Source organism: Sander vitreus, chromosome 17 (genome assembly GCF_031162955.1).
Source record: "Sander vitreus isolate 19-12246 chromosome 17, sanVit1, whole genome shotgun sequence".
NCBI classification, from domain to species: domain Eukaryota; kingdom Metazoa; phylum Chordata; class Actinopteri; order Perciformes; family Percidae; genus Sander; species Sander vitreus.
In genome coordinates, this window is record NC_135871.1 from 25191869 (window position 1) to 25211721 (window position 19853).

At 39.8% G+C, this 19853-nt stretch overlaps 1 protein-coding gene across 1 annotated transcript in view; it reads left to right on the forward strand.

Annotated features, from left to right (window-relative positions):
- The window catches only part of peli1b (pellino E3 ubiquitin protein ligase 1b), a 46702-nt gene that overhangs the window by 13169 nt on the left and 13680 nt on the right, over positions 1 to 19853 (forward strand). The window contains exon 2 of the mRNA XM_078272711.1: positions 14129 to 14435. Coding sequence (XP_078128837.1) covers positions 14353 to 14435 — 83 coding nt within the window. The 5' untranslated portion in view covers positions 14129 to 14352. The remainder of the gene's footprint in view (positions 1 to 14128; positions 14436 to 19853) is intronic.

Consider the following 19853-nt stretch of genomic DNA (forward strand, 5'->3'; position numbering starts at 1 on the left):
CTCGCTCCGTTAGTGGTGAAGGAGTTGGCTAAGGCTAACGCTAGCGATGCTAAGCCGACGTCACGACCAAACGTTAGCGATTGGTTCTGGCAGATCCAGAGTGGCTCTGGGCGGATCCAATAGTTTTGTACTACCTTCAAGGAAGTTAACACTTGTCAATGGAGAGTGGCCAGACTCTCTGACCGGGCTAGCCATAAGGTGCAGCAGGGAGAAAATATGATGACTAGACTTACTATCTTCGAATCATTCTTTATGGATTAGTTCACAGTAGTGTAGTAGTGTGAGATGTGAGACAATTAGTTTATTAATCGATTGAGTCAACCGACAGAAAAAAATCAGCAACTATTTTAATAATCGATTAATGTACGGCTTTAAGTATTATTTTCATCATAAAGTAATTTGATGATATTTTTTAGTTTAAGCAAATAATTGTTTTGTCTTTAAAATGTAACATTTTGGTGTTTTTCCTTTAGAAAAATAACTGAAATTATGAATCGATTATCAGAGTAGTTGCCGATTAATTTTCGGTCTGAAGACTAATCATTTAATTGACTAAATCGTCCTTTTTCTGTGATAGAAAACTGAATATCTTCAGGGTTAAGAAGAGTTTCAGTGTTTTTAGGGGTCAACACACAGCGGGCTCATTTGGACAGGTTAAATCTGGGGGGGGGGACACTGAACCCACACCTTTTGCCTCAAGTGTTCTCTATCCTGGCTGTGTGTGTGTGTGTGTGTGTGTGTGTGTGTCAACTGTTATTTCTTCCTTCCTCTCATACAATGTGTCATGGGGCTCATGTGATTCTGGCACAAAGTATGTTTCCATCCATCTTGGTGGAAATATTTGACTACACACACACACACTCGCACGCAAGCACACACGTACGCACGCTGGCGCGCACACACGCTGGCACACACACACACTGGAGAACACCTCCAGGGACCACTGAACATGAGAGGTGTGTGCCTGCCTCTCATGTGAGTGGGTAGGGAATTGGGACTTGGTGTGTGCATCGACACGCTGACTCTAAATCACTTTTGAGCAGACCGGCTACAGGCATGTCTATGGCTAGACAGAAATGTTCCTATGTCTTTGCCCCAGTATGTGTTTTGGAAAATATCAAAATGAAAATATAAACCATGAATAAACTCACATACAATGAAACACTAAAATATTTCATTTCTATTGTCTAAGATACCACTCAGCAGTAACTCATGTCAGGAGTTCACACTCTGGTTTGTATTGATAATGCAGTCTTATCTGTCTCTGTACACTAGGCCTGCACGATTAATCGCGATCTTGATTCACCCTGTTCACGATTTTAATTTTTAAATAACTTCGATTTTTGTTTTGATTCTCATTTAATTTTACAAGCCGACTGCATCACAAACGCTACTGCTTTCTTCCGTGAGTTTTAAACATGGACTGTATAAAATAGGTTTTAAAGAGCTCCCAAGCGCTGCAATGCTCTCCCTTCTCTTCATTGAAGCCTCTATGTTTACAGCCTTGTGGTGATGCGCAATGTGCTATAGGTGCCAAAAAAAAGAAGTATTTTTGGTACTGCCAATTTGTTTTGTTTTGCTGTAGAAAAAAATCGTGGCAGAAAATCGTGATATCAATTCTAAGCTAAAAAATCGTGATTCATATTTTTGCTGAATCGTGCAGGCCTAGTGTACACCCAGCTGAGCTTCAGGATATTCAATTCATGCTACATTAATTTTCTAAAACATCGCATCAGCAGTGATTTTCTCTGTTGGTTTTATAGTTCCTCTGGATGTAAATGCTTTATGTGTACCAGTACATTGTGGGTTTATTTTGAGATAGTAGTTTGGAGTTTTTGTTTAAATAGAAATAAAAATCTGCTATAGCCAGCTACAGAGAGATGAAAAGATGATGGGCTGGTTACAGTTGCATCGCAGCACACATCCAATCAAACTAGGGATGCACGATGATATCGGCACGACATTGGTATCGACCGATAAAAGCTTAAAATGATCATCATCGGCATCGGCAGATATGAGTATTTCTGCCGATGAGCCTTGCCGATAGGGTGGCTTGTTTACTATGCGCACATGACGACCGTGAACGTAGCATGAGCGCCAGCAACTTAAACTTCCAACATGTCAGCTGTGTGGAGGTATTTCGAGATATGTAAAGCAGATAACAAACTTGCTATTTGCAGCACAAGTGATACGAGGAGGTGTAAAACAACACTCATTCCACACTACTAATATGATTACGCATCTTAAGAACCATCATCCTAAGCAGCACCGAGACTTTGAAAAGTAAGAAGGAAAAAACACTGGCAAAAACCCATCAGCAGCCTCTACTTCAGTCCTTTGACAAAGCTAGAAAATACAGCAGCGACCACCCTAAGGTAAAAGAGCTTAACGACAAAATCATTGAATGTATTGCTCTTGATAACCAGCCGTTTAGCGTGGTGGAGCCGCGGTATGCTATGCCTTGCCGGCACTACTTTTCTGGTGTGGCGTTACCTGAACTCCAGAGTGTTGTCGCCAGGCACATTGAAAAGCTCTAGTGCTAGTCACATTAACTTTACCACAGACATTTGGACATCAAGCGTGAGTCCTGTTAGCATGTTGAGCCTCACTGCCCAGTGGATAGACGAAGACTTCCCCCTTAAAAAAGCTGTCCGACCTACACTCACAGGAATGGTCCGGTTCTCACACAGCAGCTGCAATTGCATCTGCATTTGATAATATGTTTGTGAAATGGAAAATAGAAAGAGAACAAGTGCATGTGGTGCTACGTGTTGACAGTGAACGGCTGTTTAGCGTTGCCTCTGATGTAAGGCATTTGGCAGACCTGTTCAAGTAGGAGATGATGTACATTTTTTATTTGAAAATGTATTTTTATTTATTTTACTCCTAAGGACTGACGTTTGAAGTCTGAACTTAAAAATAAAATGTGGCACTGGCATATCATTTATTCTCCTCCAAGTGAAATAATGTAACTATTTTTCAGGGGTGAATGTCTGTCTACATTTGTAAAATGATACATTTATGGTAGAATCAAATGTTGTTGTCTTGTGTATTGCCTTATCTACAACACGTGAGTGTAATAAGGTAAAGGTAGTACAGGAGAGATACTTGGATTTCTCTTCAGTGAAATTAAAGCATATATATATATATATATATATATATATATATATATATATATATATATGTATATGTGTGTATGTGTATATATGTATATGTGTGTATGTGTATATATGTATATGTATGTATGTGTGTGTATATATATATGTGTATATATATATATATATGTATGTATGTATGTATGTGTATATATATATATATATATATATATATATATATATATATATATATATATATATATATATATGTATGTGTATATATATATATATGTATGTGTATATATATATATGTATGTGTATATATATATATGTATATATATATATATGTATATATATATATGTATATATATATATCAGGGGAAAAATGTGTATATACATCGGCATTGCATAATTAATATCTTTACATTCAGCGAAAAATAGGAAAAAGGGTGTTGGAGTCCTTTTCCAAAATTCAATTAACACCACTGAAAAAAAAGTGAGCAGGCTGGACAATTCCGTGTTAACTTTCCAGCCTGCTCACACTCTTTTTGCCAGTGTTTGGCCATTTGCCAAACACTGGCAGATTTTAAATTTTGTCTCAAAGTGTGTGTTTTCATCCAGTCAGCCAACAGGAAGGTCTGATAATTTATATAATAAAAGACTTACAGCTATCTCGAGATGTCCAGACTCTGAAGCCAGTCTGCAAGTTTCAGATAGTGGTGAATAAGTGAGTTATAATTAGTTTGATCCACACCATCATCATCATCATCATCATCATCATCATCATCATCATCATCATCATCATCATCATCAACACCATGGGTCAGCCAGTGATGTGAATGAAGGCTGCTTTGGGTTTAAAACACTCCCTATATTTCAGCAACATTTTGCAGGTGCACTGTGTCTGCACAAAACTGCATTGAACTATATTTACTTAATGTAAAAATGCAGATGCCAAACTTTATATATATATTAAATTGGATAGTTAGTTAAGTAGCTAGTTTTAGTGTTGGTCCGCTTTAGTCTTAGAGGCTGTGCAGTTGCATTATATATAAAAAATATAAAACCCCGTAAAAACCTTTGCTACACACCTCAGGTACAGTGAGATACAGTCATAAGAGTAGTAGTGATGTAGAGGTCTTGATCACCACCAGATTAATCAAGACACTTGCTAATGCAACAGGAGTAAGCTAAGTGGAATCCCTCTGTTCAAGACAAATGCACATATACTTACACACTAAGTACTGGGAAAATGCTTCCCATCTTTCTTTTCATGTTCTGCGATGCCGATGCCTTCTGTTCATGTTTATTGATCGGACAAGTTTGAGCAAGAATAAGAGACAGAATGGAAGATAGAGAAAAATCTGGCATCAGGTCAGCCCCCCCCCAGATCAGTTTCCGAGTCATCGAGCGTCTAATCTTCACAGTGTGCAAACCCAATCCCTCTCCACTGACCCGACCATGCAACTCTACACACTGGAGACCAGACCCAGGGTGTCTGGAAACGTGCCCGCGCCCACACAAATCCTCACATATGCACACAGATGCATTTCACTTGCATTACAAAATAAATCCCCACTGATACACACGCAGCCTCCCACACCTACATGGAAATGTCCCAACTACTTAATTTGTATGGTTAACACATGCTTTGACTTGTTATTGAGTGTTGTTAAGATTTTATTATCTTTTAGACAAGAACCACTTACAGTACAAGGATGAGGTTTATGGTCAGACTGAGCAGTCTTCCCTTTTCCTACAACTATAAAACCTCCTGCATGATGTGCTGCATAATACTCCGGTTTATTCACTATCTGAAAAGCAATGAAGGACATACAAGAAACCGTAGGAACAGGGACGTGCCTAGGATTGAAAGACGGGGGGCTTAGCTCCCAGGGTGTTTGTAACTTGTGTTTGCAAAATCTTTGCACTCACATCTTTCGTTACTGTATTAGAGGCACACATTTCACAAAAGTGAGTACACCCCTCACATTTTAGTAAATATTTCATTATATCTTTTAATGGGACAACACTGAAGAAATTACACTTTGCTACAATGTAAAGTATTAAGTGTACAGCTTGTATAACAGTGTAAATGTGCTGTCCCCTCAAAATAACTCAACACAGCCATTAATGTCTAAACTGCTGGCAACAAAAGTGAGTACGCCCCTATGTTAAATTCCCATAGAGGCAGGCAAATTTGTATTTTTAAAGGCCAGTTACTTCATGGATCCAGGATACTATGCATCCTGATAAAGTTCTCTTGGCCTTTGGAATTAAAATAGGCCCACATCATCACATACCCTTCATCATACCTAGAGATTGGCATGGGGTACTTTACATAAAATCATCTCTCAATGCAAATCAAATCAGCTATTAGGCTAAACGACATAAAACCATCACTGCATACTTTATCATGTAAGATATTAATACAGATCCTATTTAAAGTGGCTACTGTCTAAATACAATAACCTGATGGCGGAAGGAATAAAAGATTTGGAGTAATGCTTACTGTATATACTGTATGTACTGTATGTAGGATTGCTTTCATTTTATTTTCACATGTGTATCTGGGCATATGCTCATCTTTAGCCTAGCCTACATTTAGGCAACATCTACATATTTATTTAATTTATCACAGCCAATGAATGAAGACAGTTAAATTGGTTAGAATATAGCTAGCACATATAATAAATATAATGAAATAATTTAGTTTAGGCTATGCATAGTACTGAGACCTGCCAACAAATGCGTATTGTTAGAAGAAAACAAAACAATCCTTAGACCTATAGACCATTACTGACCTCAATCACACCGGCTCCCTCAGAATCAACTGCCCTGCCAATCTCCTGCTTCTCTTTCTCTCTGCTGAAATATCTTCCAATATCCATCTCATCTGCTCAATGAATTGAAGGATACAACGGTAATAGCATTAACCCTATGACTTTAGTTTTCAGTGACAGATATTGTTTTAGAATATGCCTACTATAGAGAGAGGCTATATTATTGGCAATGAATAAAGAGTTGTGATTAGCTTGCTAAGTTAACCATTTCCCTCGTTCACTCTAGCTAGACTATAGTTTTCCATAGCAAACCAAAATTTCCCCTTTCCTTTACCTCAAGAAAACGTAGCAAAAAGTATGCAGGTCATTAAAAACAACTTACAATTTCACTCTGTATCACTACGTGTAATCAATCTTCCTTTCACCATTAACGTGTGTATCGGTGTGTGTATGTGTGGGGGGAGGGTGCATAGCGAGTTCAGACCAAAGAGTAGCGACGAGACAAGATGAATCCCCCAGTTACTTGCAACGTGCCTGTCTGCAACGCTCTGAAAGCTGCCAGTTCACACCAAAGCAACGACACGGTGCGGTGCATCATCTTGATAGCACAACGACTCTCTACTTCGGTCTAAATTCCGACTTTTTGGCTATTTTTTTGTAGCTATATATATCATTTGTTGCGTCTATCAATGAGGATAAATCAAATTGTTATTGTTGTTATTATTATTATTATTATTTAGGGGGGCTTAGGAACATTTTGGGGTAGCTTCAGCCCCCCTAAAATAGGCCTAACGACGTCCCTGCGTGGGAAGCCTTTCATCTCATGCACTTTCCTTCTTTAAAAGCCAATAAATGAATGACTGATGTCCATATCCACAGGGATTGTTATATTCTGTAATGTTTCTTTTTTTTACCCTGCCACCCGCATCAAACTAACCTTAGATTTTGTTTTAAATTATAGTCTCATCTACCGTGGGGTACAATGTCTTGCTTTTTAGCACTTTGACTTGATGCTGGGGTTTTTTACCACACTTTCAGTATATGTGAATGTTGACAATCTAACAATTTATTTAGAGCTCTCACCTGGACAAAAGTAACATCATGTCAGCTGTACTTAAAGGTGAAGAGGTAGCAATTAGTTCTAATCACTCATAATTCGTTCATTTTGAGCTGAGGAACGAGTGGTCTGTCTGTGAGCTGACTGGCGGACTGACTGACTCTCCGACCAAGCAGCTGGTGTTTATCACAGGAAGTTGAGGTTTCTGATTTGAGGCATTGACGTGGCTCTGCCTCCCTTGGCATGGAGTTCCTCTCAGAGACAAACTGTTGTTTTTTCTTTTGCTCTGTATGATGATTAGAGAAACTTTAGGCTGATTGTAGATGTTGTAGAAGTCCACCCTTTGAGTTAATGGTGGAGCTCAAACTGAGGTTGTTTAGTAGTAGGCCAGGGGCCTTTTTTTATGATGTTTAAATAACCAGCTCGCAGAGGGCTATACCCTCACCCCTCACTGATTTAAAGGTCTTAAAACGGAGTTCAGGGCTGTTATATTCTGGCAAAGATTAATTTTACACCGTAATACTCTGCTAGTTGCTTAGTTAAGACAGACTGTTGCTGCCACCGTGTCAAAAAAGGTTTCTCATTAAAACTCTTTCATATTTTCATGTTGCATTATATTTTTACTTATTATTAGGGCACACAACTTATTGTGTTAAAGTAATGCCACTAGTTGGTATGTTGTTATAAAAAGCCACGTTCATGTTATATTGAGAGGAAATCTAATCAAAGGAGAAGAGAATACCTATGCTGTCCTATGCACATGAGAGACGTGTGTGTGCGAGACCTGTTTTATAGATGTTTTTGTACTTCTTTTCAAGATTAACTGAGTAATGAATGGTTCTATAGAGACTTGAATAAATGCACATAACAATGCATCATATGATGTCTGTAATGCATAGTTTAATTGTAGTTAAAATGGAATTTATATTTGTCAGTGGATTGAATATTGTTGTAACGTAAATGTGCTGTTGTACTTTGGTGTAGTTTGCAGGTATGCCTCCCAAGAGACCTTTTCACTGCTGCTCAATTGGAGCTTGACTGTGGCAGCAATCATCTCTTTTCCTCGAAGCCATGACTTTAAGCACATGGATATGCTTTTTCTCTTCCACTGAGCTGAACGACTTCAACTTTGCTTTCCAAACAGGACAAGGGTTAAGTTGGGTGGAGTTCTTCCTGGACTGGGAATGTGACAAAGAAAGCTTTTGATAGATCAGCTGAGCATGCCATGTCTTGTTTACTCTGTAGTTCACATTTAACCTCTTTACCATCTACCCAACCATTTACTTTTCTTTAGTTGGTATCTTGCTGGGTTTAACAGGGATGCAGGTTCCTGTTTACGTATCAGAAACATGGCTTTTCTCATTGCAAATTATATTAAAATATGTGTCCTGTCTTGATGTTGGTTATAAATCACGGTTGAAGATTACTTGTGCATGTAACATTTAATTTAAGGGATTTACAAAAGCATAATACACATCTGCAGACAAGAAAAGGTAAGACACATCTGTACTGGCAAGAGAATCTAAAAAACTATAAAATGACCGTGGAGATAAAAAAGAATGTTGCATTTTGCTATGGCATTATTTTCTTTATGCAATCAGGCTTAAATTGACCTAAAAACATGATTTCATTGATTATTTTTCTATAATTTCGAAGTGGATTTATAGGCGTTTATTCGCAAAGGACATTGGAGATAAAATCTTAGTTAAGTGTAAGTCTCACTAAATTTAGAAATGTGTGTATCAGTGTGGGGAGAAGCTGAAGCGCCGTACAATTTAAAAATGTCTGTTCTAGATTATCTCACAGGTGGCATTCGGCTGTTCCATTTGAATGTTAGCTGTCCATTTTAAGTCCCACTCTGCCCATTTTTCATTTGACAGCAGACTACTCTGTGTTCTTTGAAAATGTTCTTTCTCTTTGGTTGCAGACTAGGCTTTGGTACTTAGAGAAATGGGTCTGTTACCTAGAACTGATCACCTCTCTGTAAAGTGAGCTGTAGGCATAAAACAGGAAAATGACATTCATACTACAGTGTTGCAATATAGAGCTATTGGTTTTGGGTACACGTAACACCAAGATGTTCATGCCCCCCATCTGTTTGTGATAAAGGAAGGACGACATTTGTCATGAGGGATGCAAAGATGAAAAGACTGAAGAGGAGGGATGGGTAGAAGTGAGACTTTCTGTTTTTGGAAATTAGTTTATGTAAGCTTTTGAAGAAGACATGCGATTCTGCTGCTCAGCATGGAACCGCTGGGGAGCTCAGGGCCTCTCGCTCGCAAGGCGCTCAAGGGAACATGAAAGGTGAGAAACGCCTAAAAGCCTCAGAGTGCTTGAGGATGTGGTGAGAACTAGTAATACTGGAACAGTAAAGGTATCGGATGACTTTCTTAATAAAGGGCTTTGATAATGATCACAGCAGCCACAAGTAGGAAGATGAGCAACATTTTTTCCTACCTTTTCTCATTTTCACACGTCCATACCTACGCTAACAAAACTACCATCCGCTTTCAGTCTACGTTTTATTGATACCGTCTTCGTATCAGGTCGAATTTCAGTTGCTCTTGGAGTGTCATAACAAAACACAGAAAAAGTAAATATGTAACTGACAGGTTGCTAAACACATTCTGGAGACAGCTGGTAAATTTGCAGGAAAATAAATATGAGAAAACCCAAGCCAGATGGATTTGTTTTCAGCAAGCAATTTGTTAAAAATGTGACTCTAGCAGGTGTGCTTCATATTAAACTCCACATGTCCAGAAAGCCCGAAACATGTAATCCTCTTTGAGTCTATGCCAGGCATCTGTTATTATTTATTGATCTGATGACCCACTTCACCAGAGGGATATCATTACCACTTTCCAGTAATGAAGATGTCACACTGTGTTGGAGGTTAGGGTTTTCTTTTCTACCCTGACCTGTCCTGGTCCCTGATGTGGGCATTCTTCTTTCACAGAGTTTGTCCTTGTTTGCTACAGTTTTTAAATAGTTTATATAAAAAGCTCACTTCTTCTGCTGCTTTTCTTTGTCGTATATGACAATAACCTGTATATACTTGGAAAAGACTGTTGGTTGACAAAACAAGAAAGTGGAATAAGCCATCTTTGACTCTGGGCATATTCTGACATAAAAAAAGATTAATCGTTTAATTGAGAAAATAATTGGCAGATTAATCATTATTTAAAATAACAAACTTCTTTTACTCTTACCTTATATGGGAGTTCACTTTTATTTCCTTTTATGTTATTAACAATTTAAATGTTTGTCATTGACTGTGTGTAATTTCAGTAAGGCAACTGAGTTGAAAGAATTGCAGGTACAAAAACTGGGAAGTATCATATATCATTGGCACATTTTAGTGTCTTGTTGTGTAGTGTGTGGGAATTGTTGTCACATAAGCCAGTACAGTAGCTAGTAGCTAATAGTTGATTTAGGAGATTAGTTACCACCATACTGCAGTTCCCCCTTTGAGTTCCTCTTTGTCCATCCTGTTAAGAGTTTCTTCTGACCCATTTCTGGTTTCTGACCTACCAGCCAACACCGCCTCTGGTTAAATTGTTCCTGAAAGTTTTATCCTTTGACTTACCACTTACTAGCATCAAGCATTACACACCTTTCAACTGAACATGAATGCATCGTGCAGGGCTCAAATCCTGCAGAGATCTCTGTTAACTTTGGGTGTGACCTGGTCGATTTATAGGTCTGTTTCCCATGCCGTGTTATATGTTGCCCTTTGGCAAATATGTATGCTAAATAGGACAGTTTGACATGTTGAGAAAAAAGTGCAACTGTTGCCCTGCTTCCGTGTTACATGCAGACATATTTTGTGTGTTGACTGCCTGTGTGCATGTACATTTGTTTGTCATGTGTTGTGCTCTGTTGGCAGCCAGTGGGAATGGCAGGTGTCATCCGTGCCTCCTTGCAGTTAAGTTTTACGAGGGCTTTTGTAAGTGTGAGGTTGCTGTTCCTGCTGTCAGCAGCACGCTGTTACAATCCCTGACCTTGGCCTGCAAAGTCAGTCTCACTGAGCTCTAGATCCACTGTTGTAGGGCTGTGTGTCTCGGTAGCTAAGCAGCAGTTGGCATGCAGCCACACCGAGCTTTGTGTCATGCAGAGTTGCAGAAGCCGGGAGCTTAGTCAGACACACACACACACTTAAAAAATGATGTACACGCCCATACATATAACGTGTGTACTAGCAATGCCAATTTTAAGCAAATTCCTCAGCCAGTTTAATGATCAATCATTTGATGATTTGATTTTGTTTCAGCATTAAGTATATTAAGTAGAGGAATCAAAGGTTGAATTAAAGAAATTAAAGCTGTCGTTCAAAATTGTTCCTGCTCACTGCAATGTTGATTAGTGTAGCTTTGAATATAAAACAAACATCATTCATCATTAGTTCATGGGAAATCTCAGTCTCTGATGTTAAAGGCTAATGTTCACCATACTTTTGGCTGCTTTGCATCCAAATAATGGTCGAGTATGAACTTTATTTCCAGGGAGACTGGGCTTGGTGAGTTCATGTACTTGAGCCACACAAGAAGGAAGACCGTTTGTGATTGATGAATTAGGGGGACTTGGGCTCTGGAGAGGCTGCTGCTGTTGAGTTCTTGATAACAGTAGAGTTGTGACAAACACATAATTCAGCACTCTGGACTCTGATGTGTTCAATAACGGGAGGACCTACTGCACTCAGGCCTTTTTTTTTCTTTTGGTCTTCAGTTTCTGGATCCATAGGTTAAAATCAATTCCTGGCAAGTCAGCCAACAGCTCCCTCAGCACTACTGAATGTGTGCACGTGTGATTGTACACAGATGATTTTACATGCACACAGCTTAGAGCATAGTGTTTTAGTATGCACTGATAATGCTGCATGTGTGCGTGTGTGTGTGTGAGTATGTGGGATTAACCCCTTCTGTCAGGGGAGCAGGTGGGGCTGAGACTTATGTCCAGTTTTGCAGTTTAAACACACCATTCATCCCCTCCCACTTCTTCCTGCACACTTTTCCAGGTCCTCCATTTTACTTTTAACGCCTCCTTCCAGGATAAAACATGCCTCCTCCATCTCGACCTCAGAACAAGTTGAAAAGCTTAACAGCCATTCGTACCACCTGCTGAACTCTGTCAAAAAAATGTCAACTTAAATGTGTTGAACTCTGGTGTGATTTCTGTCTGTGCCACCACAGTTTCACCTCCACCTCTCACCTCTTTTCTCCATCTCACTGTGTGATGAAGCAGTTGATCATTTCCTGCTATACTGATTCTGTGGTGTGATACACTGAATATAGATCTATTTTTAACACATTTGGGAGCGAAATACTGGGTTGTGAGTTATAACTCAAAGGTGTGAAGCTGTGAAACCGTTTGTACGATTGGTAGTACAATAGCACTTTAAATTAGGCATGTTAGAAGACATCTGGTAAAGTTTTGAATGAGAACACCGGTATCTCAATACATGTTAGTGTAGAAGTGAACAATGCTTCTGTCTGACATTGTGTCTGATACTTGAGGGCCTCTGTATGAACTTCTCCCACTCGGTCTAATGGGACTATCCGCCTTCCTGCTCTTCAGTGAGTGTTTGGATTAAAGCCCCCCCATCCCTACTCATCATTACAAGTGTAGGAGAAACATTCTGCCTTACATCAGGACTGCCTGAAAGTGAAGTGATGTTGTTTCTATTCTGCTCTTGTTTTGAAAGATAGCATAGCCCATTTAAGTTTAGCTTTATTTTTTTGTCAAGTGAGAGGAAGAGATGGGACATACAAAAAGGTAATGAGTTTAACTTAAACCCATGATGTCCTTAGCTTATTGTAACAGGAAGTCCATCCTCTCCTTTTTCTCATGCCTTTTTTTTCCTCACACATGCTTTATTTCTCTGCTCCTCGCTGTGATTTCCTGTGTATTTAGAAAGCTGAGTCTGTGTTTTTGAGTCATTCTCTGAAGTCAGCATTTACAGACACCCACCTCGCTCAGCAAGAACAACAAGCCACATGTATTCCCGACCTTAGTCATGTCCCTGATGCTTTGATGAAGGTCTTTTTATTTTAAAACTTTGCAATAAAATCTTTGGATGTGTGTGGGGGGTGTATTTAGCATTTGTAACTATTGAGCAATTTCTGCCATTTAAGGTTGCTCTAAAATGAGGCTGTGTTGGGCTTAAAGGGATAGTTTTGTTTTTTCCTCGTTTCCTATTATCTCTATTTGAAATGCCCCTTACCCTTTATACAGTGGTCAGTGAGGACCTTCACCTGGACGGTACAGTGCGAGGGGGGTTCATGATGTCCTATAGGTCCCTTCCCTCCCCATGCAAGCCCCCTGACCAACCAGTAGTAATAACTAGTACTTCCCACCCAAACATCCCTGAAAGTGCAAGGGGTTGGCTGCATTAATGGGGACCTGTCGTGCAATCCAGAAAGTCTGTCTTGTGTAACAGATCCACGAGTTTGAAGGCTAAAATACTATGAGACAGGATTTTACATCTCTGGAAAGTTATCACGGTGACAATCATTTTGTCTTTCGCCATGACAGTCGTGAGGTAAACGGTACAATTATGACATTAATGTTACAAAGCATTCAAAGCGTCTATTGGAACATGGCCTACATCAAAACTGTGTACTGCGAGGACTAAAACCTGGGTATTTACTATACCCACAGTCATTTAGTGTTTAGTGGAACCTTTTCAGGAGATAGAAATTGCCCCAAAAGCTAGTGTGATTTTTGTTGTCATGAGAACTTGTGCGAGCTATTCACATGCATGAAATTAAACATCAACTGATATCTGTAGAAATCTAATTAAGGGATAATGTTGAACCAACAGGTCATTATTACAAATTAAACCCTGACAGGGTGCGGAAGGGTCTTGAATCAACCTGAATGGGTTTCATTTGCAAAAATAACCCGCTCGATCTACATTATCCCACTTACGTATTACACAGCTACTTTGACACAAAATAATGATTTTAAAATGGTCCTCTGGAGTCTATGATCAGAACTGCGTCCAACGCGATGGTCTGTTATTCCGAAATAACAGATGTTATTGACCGATCAGTATTGAGTATTCAACAAAGCTGTGTAATTATAAATGTTGAAAACATAGATAGAAATTTCATTTGAATAATGCTTCCTCCACTTAGGCCATCTTGAGTAAACACTCTAATCTTAGTGTTAATCCTTTCTTTGTCACTGTGCAGGGCAGGTTGAGTGGTGCTGCGAGAGACGGACACATGAAGCATGAGAGGGTGGAGCTGAGGCTCAGCTGACCCTTCCCCTTCCTTCTCCTCCTTTCCCCGTGCTCCATTCGATCAGCACTTTCCCCCCTCCCTTCCCCTCCTTTTCCCTTCCTGTGTCCCTCACCCTGTTGGATCTCACCCATCTTGCCTCCCCTCCTCCTCCAAACCTCAATCAGCCGTGCCCAATGTACTTCCCGGAGCCGGAAAACATCTCCACCACCGCCTCCACCAAAGTGCCAGTGAAGTATGGAGAGCTCATTGTGCTAGGGTAAGCAACAATACATTACAGATACTCATCTTTACATCCAAAGCACACCTGTGAATGTATCCTGATGTCCTATCCTAAATGTGTGTATTTGAAAAACGTACAAGTAGTACGAGGTAAGAAGTGCAAGGGTTACTCTATGTTGTGTAGCTTGAATGTCGCCTGTGTGTATTGGTCATGTTTGACTGTTTTGGTCATTGTTGGATCTGTGACTCATGGCTGATAATGGTTAGTTGTGTTGGTGGCAGTTGTTAGCTGTCTTATCTCAGTCCAATCAGGCGTTTTTGAAAACAAATTCACCTCCTAGCCACAAACCAAGTTTTTGACCTTTTAATCGACCTGTATAAACCAAGAATCACACAATAGAGGAAGTGAAGCAATGTGTCAACATAGACAGGAAGGAAGACTGCTTGGATGGCTCATGGACATGGATGTAAACAATCTATGATTTAAAATATTCAAAAGTTTTTTTTGAGGAATGAAATGGTGATTTGGCACATTTGTTAGACCTCAAATATACACATGATGTATTTGGGTAAAAATCATTAAATGCAAACACAATTTATGCTTGTTTACAAGAACACAGGACCACAAGATGTGAACACATGTAGTGATCCAGGAGATAAACCAGAAATGCCTTTCCAGCAAACAACATAAACAATTGTGATACTTATGTCCAGTTGCACGGGGTCATGCACTGGGAGGACACACAGATAGGATTGTTGAAGGGTTCGAATTTAGTATATAATAGATTAGATCAATTATGGCCACGGGCAGCAAAATCTTTTCCGTCAGAGATTTATTTTGACTCAAGTCCACATACTCAGCTGTAGGAAAAACCTTCCACCCTACCCTGCATCAGCATTGAAGACATATAACCGCACACACGCACGCACGCACACACACACACACACACACACACACACACACACACACACACACACACACACACACACACACACACACACACACACACTTTCTCCAATAACAACTGACAGTGAAGGACTTCCTTTATCTGTCTGTCTCCTGTTTATTCCCCAAAGGGCTATTCCACTCCACTCCTCGTCCCAGCCCACTCCACAGAGGAATGCAGATGTCGGAAAGAACTCCTTACGCACACGCACACTTTTATGTGCACGTACAACACTGACACACACACACACACACACACACACACACACACATTTTTCATGTCACACACACACACACACACACACACACATATTTTTCATGTCACACACACACACACACACACACACAGTTGGTTTCACAGCTGACTCACAATTTGTTGTTCTGGGTTGTGCTGGAGCGGTATTGTCAGGGAGATGACCGTGGAAATTTTCCCTTGTGAAAAAAAGCAGTGTGCAGCACTAAGCAGTAAACACAGTTCCATGCCTTTACAAGGGAGAACTCCAGTTTTCCGTTTTACTCTGCTTTTTCCACTCCTATTTCATTTTTTTATTCGAGGTCAGGCCATGCTTTTTAAAAGGTCCCATTTTGCTGGATGACATGAGTAGTCACACACTCTGCTGCAAGTAAGGCTGCTGTAAGTGTAGTGAACACTTTAATACACATTACAGTGCATTTTGTGTGTGGCTTCAGTGGGAGTTGAGCCCCTAATGCGGTATCATGCTCCATCCAGGTACGTGTATCCATCATTGTGGTCATCATCATCTGTGGCGGCTGTGGCTCATGAGGTAGAGCACAAGGTTGGCAGTTTGATCTCCTCATTTCCTCATTGTGACACTCTGGGGTAGGACGTCCTGCTTAAGTTTAATTACAATTTTGCAAATTATTGGAAACAGAAACTGCAACAAAAATGCTTTCTACTCAGTCACATCCTAAATTGACACTTGATTTAGGTTGAATCACTGCCTCCTGTAGAGTCATAACTAGTAGGGAATAGACTACTCACAGTACAGAAACTAGAATGGTGGATGAACAGTGAAGAGTCATGTCACAGGTTTGAATATATACAATAAGGCCATCTAGCTTCACATCAGATTTTGTTTGAGGAATGCCAAAAACTGTGATCATTGAGTCCCCCTAATAATAGAATGATTTCCTTTTCACTTTGATTGATGATTTCCTTTTCTGATATATGGATATGGACAACAATTCTGAAGTCTAAAACCAGGCTAACCCTGGAATAGCGTATGAGCTAAACCAGTGTTTCAGAGGATAAAGAAAGCAGTTACTAATACTGATTTGGCATTATACAATCTGTTTTCTGTGGGCAGTAATTATTCTTACTTAGTTGGTTATGGTTTACTAGATGAAGGACAAATGCGGTAAATTACAAGTTTTAAGAATAACTACAATAAACGGCTCAGCTGTAGTGAACTCCACCCATTTGGATCTCCCAGCAGGCTGAAACAAGGATGAGGATTTAATTGATACTCCCATGTGACCAATGAACAGGCTCACACATGCAAATACTAATGGAGAATCCCATCAACACATAGCAAAGTGTTATGTCTGGCCTCCTTGCTAACCCCAGTCCAACATTACCATGTTTGAAACCCAGTGATGCTAATGGCCTAATCCGGAGGAATGCTCTGTGTCTCTGGGGACGATCTGTTTACAGGAGGGCATACTGGACATCTATGTGGCTTTTTAAACAACTGTGACGGCACTGGATACATTGCAGGCCCTTCAAATCCATATCTGTCCATCTGTGTATGTGTGTGATTCCGTATTAACATAGTGTGTCCACATCCATGTTTATGCAAAGGCTTTTTTCATGTATGCCATGAAGTGTAGTGTCCCATGCTTTTCAACAGTGCTGCTGTGTTGCATCAGCAGAATATTGTTCATTTCTAGGACGGTATATATGGGGATGGAGAACACCGAAAGAAACATTCTCTCCCTACCACATATATATTTATGTTTGGCACTAAGACACATTTAAACATCTATTTCGCTATTTAATATTTGCTTTGTAACTTCTATGTTTTTAAGCACTGTATGCCGCTGCCTTCAGTCTAATAACCTTTATAATGTTAACACATGTAACTTAGCCATAGACCGTAATTACGGACACAACCTGTCGTTATGTTTTTATAGGTTTACTGCATCAGTGGTAGCTTTTTGCTGTACTGTGAGTTTTAGTTTACTAGTGTTTGGAGGGAACACACTCACACACACACACGTGTGTGTTGCTAATTGTGGATATTAAAGAATACAGTACGTGTCTGCACCCACAGACTAACTTTTTCCTAACTCTGATCCTTTCTGCCTCACTGTAGGAACAACCCGCATATGCACACATGCATTAAAACACACACTAACTTGTTCCTAACTTTGGCCGTTTTGAGAATATTTGGATACATGTACACTCGCACTTTACTGCTACTCATGGGAACCTGGGTTTGAACTGCCAGCAACACTTTGAGCTTTCTCCAGTAGACTGCCCTGCCCTCTCTCCGGATATGGGCTAAACTTCACCATGGTTACGCTCTTGCCATGGTTACTCCTCTCAAACGTTGCTGTGGCTCTGTTCTCTCACCATGGTTACTAATAATCCCTCCCAGCGTTGTTTGATCCCAGAAGATCTGCTCTCTCAGAGAAACCTTTCACTGTAGGCTGGGCATCCGTACAACCTTTTGGTGTCTTCTTTACTGGACTCAGTACAATGGGTGGTTACATTTTTAAGAGTGTGATTGGTCAAAGACACTTTCCAGCTGGGCTGAGGTCCTATAGAGCAGTGGTTCTCAAACTTTCTTCAGTAATGTACCCCCTTTGAATTGTTTTTTTTAAGCCAAGAATCCCTAGCCTAGAAATCTAGACGCACCCTAGCGGCAGCAAGTTTAATTTGCAGCCAGAGGGGTCTAGGCACTCTCCGTTGGCTTGCGAGCTGGAAAAACCAAACTCTAGTCAGGCCAATCACATCGTGTATAGAGTCGGTGGGCAAGATAATGGCTGCTGCTGCTTTTGGGAATAGCGGTCTTCTGGAAGACTTGGAGTTAAGCTTTTCTTTGAGAAAGGAACAAAGAACGGCACTGAAATCATTCTTAAAAAAGGAAGATGTGTTCAGAGTTTTGCCGACCGGATACGGCAAAAGTTTAATCTATCAACTAGCTCTGCTACTGCTTCATTGCTCTGCCTGGTTGTAGCGCTATCCTATTGCGTGCAGAGGGAATTTGAAAGACCAAAATTATCACGGTTTTCGGTATTATCACGGTGTGGTCAATATGTTCAGAAAGCACTGATGGGCCTATACAAGCTGAAATAGTTTCATAAAGTGTAACAGTGTTTATTACAAAAATATAGGCAAAACCTTATCAAAAGTGCAACTTTTAACATCAAAGGAACAAGGGTTCAGCTTGTAAACAGCTTATTTGTGAGGAACATTTCCAGTAGTGCAGGTTTAAATTATACAAATCTAAACATTCAAGCTAAGACATAAAGCAAAATATATCAAAGAAAGTACTCTAAAGTAACCCTAGGGGTACGCGTACCCCCATTTGAGAAACACTGCTATAGAGCATGGCTAGTTCTGCTGTAGTCAAAGCGTTTTCTCTTGTTTTTTCTTATTAATGTTTAAAGAAAGCTTTTTCAGGCTTTACACAGTCCTGCGTCTGCAGTCCTGGTTTTTTACTACTTTTTTGACATTGTCGCTGTGTTGTCCAGTATTTGTTAAAGTGCTCATATTATGCTTTTTGTCTTTTTCCCTTTCCTTTATTGTGTTATATATCTTTTTTGAGCATGTTATAGGTTTACAAAGTAAAAAAGCCCAAACTCCACCCCAAAGGCACTTACCATCTCCAACAGAAAACACTGTTCACAAACTGACAAACGTGCGTCACTTTGTAACTCGTTATAATGCTCGCCTAGCTGCTAGCATGGCACGCCCTCATACTCTGCTTCTGACTGGCTAGTAGTCCTTACCTAGGTATTTCACAAAGATGGAATAGAAGTATGATACCTCACTCTGTAGCTAAAACAGAGAGCTCAACACACAGGGTGAAAAGAGGAGCTGCAGCAATGTGTAGTACAACAAAAATATGGTGTTTTTTGAAAATTAAACCATGTAAACCTATTCTGATATAACCTCTAAATACAATTATGAACCTGAAAATGAGCATAATATGAGCACTTTAAGTTTACCATTGGATTCCTGCTTTTGTGGAAATCTTTTGATACATTAAAAGTTGGCTTTGAAAGGTTCTGGGTAATGGTACATGCTCTGAAAGTCAAGAGATGTTGTTCTTTTGTATTTTTCTTTATTTGGCTTAACCTTTTTAAAAGAACAAGACCCCAAAAATGAATGGTATAATAATTCATGGCTAAGCAAAAAGCTGTAGGAAGAAATTTAATCTCTGATCATGTCTGGTGCCGTGTTTTTCTTGAGTTATCACATTGTATTTATTGCAGTTGAGTATAGTTACAGTATATCAGCGAATTCAGAGGAGTCCATAA